Source organism: Poromitra crassiceps, assembly GCF_964638095.1.
Source record: "Poromitra crassiceps genome assembly, chromosome: 11".
Lineage (NCBI taxonomy): Eukaryota > Metazoa > Chordata > Actinopteri > Beryciformes > Melamphaidae > Poromitra > Poromitra crassiceps.
In genome coordinates, this window is record NC_139643.1 from 11,708,401 (window position 1) to 11,715,848 (window position 7,448).

At 50.6% G+C, this 7,448-nt stretch overlaps 1 protein-coding gene across 2 annotated transcripts in view; it reads right to left on the reverse strand.

Annotated features, from left to right (window-relative positions):
• The window catches only part of carmil1 (capping protein regulator and myosin 1 linker 1), a 96,526-nt gene extending 89,455 nt beyond the window's left edge, over window positions 1-7,071 (reverse strand). For both annotated transcript variants that reach the window (XM_083646263.1, XM_083646262.1), the window contains exons 1-2: window positions 6,878-7,071; window positions 1-3 (exon numbers count right to left, since the gene is read on the reverse strand). The exon at window positions 1-3 is cut by the window's left edge and continues 95 nt beyond it. In XM_083646263.1, coding sequence (XP_083502389.1) covers window positions 1-3; window positions 6,878-6,917 — 43 coding nt within the window. In that variant the 5' untranslated portion in view covers window positions 6,918-7,071. The remainder of the gene's footprint in view (window positions 4-6,877) is intronic.
• Between the last annotated feature and the right edge of the window lie 377 nt (window positions 7,072-7,448).

A 7,448-nucleotide genomic window follows, 5' to 3' on the forward strand; every position in this document is an offset into this window, starting at 1 on the left:
TCTCTGCAGAGGACAACAACAGGAACATTAGTGCATCATCAGGATACAGCAAAGCTGCTCTTCAAATGATACCAGCTTCAGACAGCAAGGCTGGAAGGACCTTTATTATTAAGGACTTATAGGAAATGCACTGTTTATCCACCGTTTTAGCTGTAACTTTTTGACCAAAGTGACTAGACACACAGTCACACATCCATGTCCATGCTGGTGCTGCTTTGCGACTCGAGACTTGGGCGCGTCAGTAATTAAAGACACAACTTCACAACTTCACACCACATAAATCAAAATAAATTGCAAGGAAGAAGCAGGATGTGCGTGCGTGCGTGTGTGTGTGTGTGTGTGTGTGTGTGTGTGTGTGTGAGAGAGAGAGGCCCTCGTTGATGACATCATGCTGTCGGTCACATGATGAGTGAAGTGGATGAAACCATGACAGCACAGAGCAGAGTAGCAGACTGATGACAAACACATGGCCGTGTGTCTGAGTCCCACACAGTCACAGACACACACACACACACACACACACACACACACACACACACACACACACACACGGCTTCCTGCCCGCTGATGCTGACAGTAAGTCGTCTGCTACTTGAACACAGACTGAACTCAACAGTGATCCAGCCTGTATCCAGTTCAAGAAAGAGCGCCACCTACAGCAATTCAAAGCAGGACTGCAGGCAGAAACAGCACAGCAATGAATCTAAATTGACGACAAGCCATTTTCCTTCAAAAGGGATCAAATGATTGCCTGGGTTTGCTTCCGGTCATGACATGAATCATGACTTGGTAATGTATATTTAGACTTGACAGTGACTTGTGACTGGAGCAGAGGACATGGTGGTCACAGTAAAACCCTGTTCTCACGCCTCTCACATGTTGCCGATTGGTCGCATTAGGTGGCTCAGTCACATGACCCGGCCACACAGACAACACACTGTCTACAGGCTGGCCTGCCATCAGCAGCACAGGGTTAGGGATGCTGCACCATATGGCCAATCATATCGCTATCGGCCGATGAGGGGGCGGAGCTCCCGCAGTCTGGCTGCCTGTTGAGGTGAGTGAGGTGAGCTGTCAGAGGAGAAACCTGCAGGTCCAGGGAGAACCAAATGGTGATTTATTTTTAATGTGGGTTTCACAAATCCGATGGCGGCAGGTATTTGTATGTACATCAAACACATACTGTATATGCTCATGTTTTTCTATCTGTTGGCGAGCTACTGTCTGTCTGCAGCACACAGTGCATACGGTTTGAACGTGCAGACTCAAGAGAACACAACTTTTACACTCCATACACTGCAGCACGTGCACGGGACGGTATCCTGCTAGTTATAATAAAGATGTGTTCAAAAAGATTACATTTCTTCAGAGTGGATCAAATGTTTAAAAGAAGATGTTTGAAAAAGGAAGGATAAAGAATATAGGATAGAGATGTTTACAACATTTTTTGGAACTTGTTTGTATGCCCGAGTGGAACATACGACAATAATAGTAATAATGGCAATAATCATGGGGGGGGGGGGGGGGGGGCAGGGAGTGCAGCTGTCTATATGTTCTCTTGAGGGGAGGCTCACTGTCCCACACTTTGAAAAGCCCTGCCATAGACTATATAAAGATATGGAGGTAGCTCCGTGATGTCACCCATTTGTTTCTGGACTCCTGTTTGGAAGCCTATATTTTGGCATTTTGACCGTTACCATCTTGTTTTTCTGGAGCCAGAAGCAGCTAGCGTGAGACCAGGGGTTTCCCACAGAGAGAAGCAGCTAGCGTGAGACCAGGGATTTCCCACAGAGAGAAGCAGCTAGTGTGAGACCAGGGGTTTCCCACAGAGAGAAGCAGCTAGTGTGAGACCAGGGGTTTCCCACAGAGAGAAGCAGCTAGCGTGAGACCAGGGGTTTCCCACAGAGAGAAGCAGCTAGTGTGAGACCAGGGGTTTCCCACAGAGAGAAGCAGCTAGCGTGAGACCAGGGGTTTCCCACAGAGCTAGAAGCAGCTAGTGTGAGACCAGGGGTTTCCCACAGAGAGAAGCAGCTAGTGTGAGACCAGGGGTTTCCCACAGAGAGAAGCAGCTAGCGTGAGACCAGGGATTTCTCACAGAGAGAAGCAGCTAGCGTGAGACCAGGGGTTTCCCACAGAGCCAGAAGCAGCTAGTGTGAGACCAGGGATTTCTCACAGAGAGAAGCAGCTAGCGTGAGACCAGGGGTTTCCCACAGAGCCAGAAGCAGCTAGTGTGAGACCAGGGGTTTCCCACAGAGAGAAGCAGCTAGTGTGAGACCAGGGGTTTCCCACAGAGAGAAGCAGCTAGTGTGAGACCAGGGATTTCTCACAGAGAGAAGCAGCTAGCGTGAGACCAGGGATTTCTCACAGAGAGAAGCAGCTAGCGTGAGACCAGGGATTTCTCACAGAGAGAAGCAGCTAGCGTGAGACCAGGGGTTTCCCACAGAGCCAGAAGCAGCTAGTGTGAGACCAGGGGTTTCCCACAGAGAGAAGCAGCTAGCGTGAGACCAGGGGTTTCCCACAGAGAGAAGCAGCTAGCGTGAGACCAGGGGTTTCCCACAGAGCCAGAAGCAGCTAGTGTGAGACCAGGGGTTTCCCACAGAGCGAAGCAGCTAGTGTGAGACCAGGGATTTCCCACAGAGAGAAGCAGCTAGCGTGAGACCAGGGGTTTCCCACAGAGAGAAGCAGCTAGTGTGAGACCAGGGGTTTCCCACAGAGAGAAGCAGCTAGCGTGAGACCAGGGGTTTCCCACAGAGAGAAGCAGCTAGCGTGAGACCAGGGGTTTCCCACAGAGAGAAGCAGCTAGTGTGAGACCAGGGATTTCCCACAGAGAGAAGCAGCTAGCGTGAGACCAGGGGTTTCCCACAGAGAGAAGCAGCTAGCGTGAGACCAGGGGTTTCCCACAGAGCTAGAAGCAGCTAGTGTGAGACCAGGGGTTTCCCACAGAGAGAAGCAGCTAGTGTGAGACCAGGCGTTTCCCACAGAGCCAGAAGCAGCTAGCGTGAGACCAGGGGTTTCCCACAGAGCTAGAAGCAGCTAGTGTGAGACCAGGGGTTTCCCACAGAGCTAGAAGCAGCTAGCGTGAGACCAGGGGTTTCCCACAGAGCCAGAAGCAGCTAGCGTGAGACCAGGGGTTTCCCACAGAGCCAGAAGCAGCTAGCGTGAGACCAGGGGTTTCCCACAGAGCCAGAAGCAGCTAGTGTGAGACCAGGGGTTTCCCACAGAGCGAAGCAGCTAGCGTGAGACCAGGGGTTTCCCACAGAGAGAAGCAGCTAGTGTGAGACCAGGGGTTTCCCACAGAGCCAGAAGCAGCTAGCGTGAGACCAGGGGTTTCCCACAGAGCTAGAAGCAGCTAGCGTGAGACCAGGGGTTTCCCACAGAGCCAGAAGCAGCTAGCGTGAGACCAGGGGTTTCCCACAGAGCTAGAAGCAGCTAGCGTGAGACCAGGGGTTTCCCACAGAGCTAGAAGCAGCTAGCGTGTGACCAGGGGTTTCCCACAGAGCTAGAAGCAGCTAGCGTGAGACCAAGGGTTTCCCACAGAGTGAAGCAGCTAGCGTGAGACCAGGGGTTTCCCACAGAGCGAAGCAGTTAGCGTGAGACCAGGGGTTTCCCACAGAGCTAGAAGCAGCTAGCGTGAGACCAGGGGTTTCCCACAGAGCCAGAAGCAGCTAGCGTGAGACCAGGGGTTTCCCACAGAGCTAGAAGCAGCTAGCGTGTGACCAGGGGTTTCCCACAGAGCTAGAAGCAGCTAGTGTGAGACCAGGGGTTTCCCACAGAGCTAGAAGCAGCTAGCGTGAGACCAAGGGTTTCCCACAGAGCTAGAAGCAGCTAGCGTGAGACCAAGGGTTTCCCACAGAGTGAAGCAGCTAGCGTGAGACCAGGGGTTTCCCACAGAGTGAAGCAGCTAGCGTGAGACCAGGGGTTTCCCACAGAGTGAAGCAGCTAGCGGGAGACCAGGGGTTTCTCACAGAGCTAGAAGCAGCTAGCGGGAGACCAGGGGTTTCCCACAGAGCTAGAAGCAGCTAGCGTGAGACCAGGGGTTTCCCACAGAGTGAAGCAGCTAGCGTGAGACCAGGGGTTTCCCACAGAGCGAAGCAGCTAGCGTGATACCAAGGGTTTCCCACAGAGCTAGAAGCAGCTAGCGTGAGACCAAGGGTTTCCCACAGAGTGAAGCAGCTAGCGTGAGACCAGGGGTTTCCCACAGAGCGAAGCAGTTAGCGTGAGACCAGGGGTTTCCCACAGAGCTAGAAGCAGCTAGCGTGAGACCAGGGGTTTCCCACAGAGTGAAGCAGCTAGCGGGAGACCAGGGGTTTCTCACAGAGCGAAGCAGCTAGTGTTAGACCAGGGGTTTCTCACAGAGCTAGAAGCAGCTAGCATGAGACCAGGGGTTTCTCACAGAGCTAGAAGCAGCTAGCGTGAGACCAGGGGTTTCCCACAGAGCTAGAAGCAGCTAGCGTGAGACCAGGGGTTTCCCACAGAGCGAAGCAGCTAGTGTTAGACCAGGGGTTTCCCACAGAGCAAAGCAGCTAGCATGAGACCAGGGGTTTCCCACAGAGAGAAGCGCCTAGCATGAGACCAGGGGTTTCCCACAGAGCTAGAAGCAGCTAGCGTGAGACCAGGGGTTTCCCACAGAGCCAGAAGCAGCTAGCGTGAGACCAGGGGTTTCCCACAGAGCTAGAAGCAGCTAGTGTGAGACCAGGGGTTTCCCACAGAGAGAAGCAGCTAGTGTGAGACCAGGGGTTTCCCACAGAGAGAAGCAGCTAGTGTGAGACCAGGGGTTTCCCACAGAGTGAAGCAGCTAGCGTGAGACCAGGGGTTTCCCACAGAGCAAAGCAGCTAGCATGAGACCAGGGGTTTCCCACAGAGTGAAGCAGCTAGCATGAGACCAAGGGTTTCCCACAGAGCCAGAAGCAGCTAGCGTGAGACCAGGGGTTTCTCACAGATAGAAGCAGCTAGTGTGAGACCAGGGGTTTCCCACAGAGCTAGAAGCAGCTAGCATGAGACCAGGGGTTTCCCACAGAGCTAGAAGCAGCTAGCGTGAGACCAATGGTTTCTCACAGAGAGAAGCAGCTAGCGTGAGACCAGGGGTTTCTCACAGATAGAAGCAGTTAGCGTGAGACCAGGGGTTTCTCACAGATAGAAGCAGCTAGCGTGAGACCAGGGGTTTCTCACAGACCTAGAAGCAGCTAGCGTGAGACCAGGGGTTTCTCACAGACCTAGAAGCAGCTAGCGTGAGACCAGGGGTTTCTCACAGATAGAAGCAGTTAGCGTGAGACCAGGGGTTTCTCACAGATAGAAGCAGCTAGCGTGAGACCAGGGGTTTCCCACAGACCTAGAAGCAGCTAGCGTGAGACCAGGGGTTTCTCACAGACCTAGAAGCAGCTAGCGTGAGACCAGGGGTTTCCCACAGAGCTAGAAGCAGCTAGCGTGAGACCAGGGGTTTCCCACAGACCTAGAAGCAGCTAGCGTGAGACCAGGGGTTTCCCACAGAGCTAGAAGCAGCTAGCATGAGACCAGGGGTTTCCCACAGAGCTAGAAGCAGCTAGCGTGAGACCAGGGGTTTCCCACAGACCTAGAAGCAGCTAGCGTGAGACCAGGGGTTTCCCACAGAGCCGCAGCACCGCCTGCTATCGGACCGTCATCGGCGAGCTGCATGATCACTGGACAGGCAACCTGTCAATCACACCCCAAAGCATGCTCTGTTTTATCATCTATTTGACTAAACGGGACCATCATTGACTAAATGAACATCCTGCTGTTTTGAAGAAGACTTGAAACTAGTGATTGAGACATAAAGTCATTAGGAAAGTGTTTACTGAGGTCATCAATCAAGTCAGAAGTAGGCTCATTTTCCAATTGACTTTTGCTAACTAGGTCCTGATTTCTGGGAAAGTCACATTGCTGTTGAGCTTTTCAAATTTATTTTTTAGCCGAGTGCCGTCCAGTTCCATTGTATTGGAGAGAAGACTCTACGGCCGATATCACGCCAAAACCACCTATAGATGGAATAGCACTACAGCAGGTGAGAGGGAAAATATGTTGTTTTGATTTTGGGGTGAACTGTCCCTTTACTAAAGTAAAACCCAAAAGGAAAATACTTCTTCCTCCCTCCCTCCCTCTCTCCCTCCCTCTCTCCCTCTCTCCCTCTCTCTCTCTCTCTCTCTCTCTCTCTCACTCACACACACACACACACACACATGAGAAGTCTCGGTTTGAGTCGATAGTATCTCACAATCCAAAGGAATTTCACAAGACACACCCCTCAGCTCCCAAAGCCCCCCCCCCCTTCCCCACACACACACACACACACACACACACACACACACACACACACTTCAGATAAGGAAGTGGGTGAAAAACTCTCTCAGGTAGAGCCTCAGGGCATGTAAATACCAATTACTGTCGGTCCTAAATTAACTACAACTACAAATAAGTAGCAGAAAATGACACATAATTGTAGCAGTTTGCCTTATAGATATTGACAGTTCGACCAATAATAAACAGCTACATAATAAAACCACCAGGCAAAACCACTATAATATTCATGTAGTTTAAAATCTATATAGTAAGATAGTCTACTAAGATAGTCTATATAGATATAGTCTATACACTATTGTTAACATTAGTGTAGGGACTTACAGCGTATCAGTAGTGAGTTATATTCCTAGATGACTTAAGTCAATTAGCCTACTGAAGTGAGTTTAGTCAGATTACTCAGTATTGTAGATATCATCATTACTGTGTAGGAACTTAAAGCACCAGTGTTTCCTCACTAAGTGAACGGGGCGCCGTATGTCTGTGATGTTTTACTAAAATCTTAGGATTACAACAGTTGGTAAATTAGGTTAGGAAAAAACAACCCAGAGTGACGTTTTCTTACCGAGCAGTTCTTTGGGAATATCCGCGTTATCCTCCGACATTTCGGCCAAAAAAAGGTGGAGTTGGACGGTGAGAAAAGGTAACGTTAGGTCCTTTGGGGGAGAGGTGCAAAGAGTTATCCAGCGGTAAGACGGTTAGTCCACTTTTCTGACTACCTGGAGACGGTACATCCATTCCCACATGCTGCGCACACACACGCACACACGCACGTTTCCTTCATGTTACTGTTAGGCCTACATTTATCCTACTGTGCTCCTGAGATGAAGGTGTTTTAAGTTCGTCCCAAAGTGAACACTCCGTCGGTGTGTCTTGTCTTCACACGCTTCAGTGATCCCTCCTTCCTACACCAGGAAAAGTTTGCTTTGCTGCTCAAAGTGGGGCAATAGAGACACCTGGTGGCCGTCAGAGGAAAACAAAGCCAAAAAGATCTCCACCGAAACAAAAAAGGTTTGCAGACGTGTTAAGAAAGCAACAACAAGAAAAATCATAAATCAAAGTTTTAATGCCAGCTATCGCCTCAACCAATAATTTTAGATTATTGTCCATAATGAAACAACAAGGCCTACGTTCAA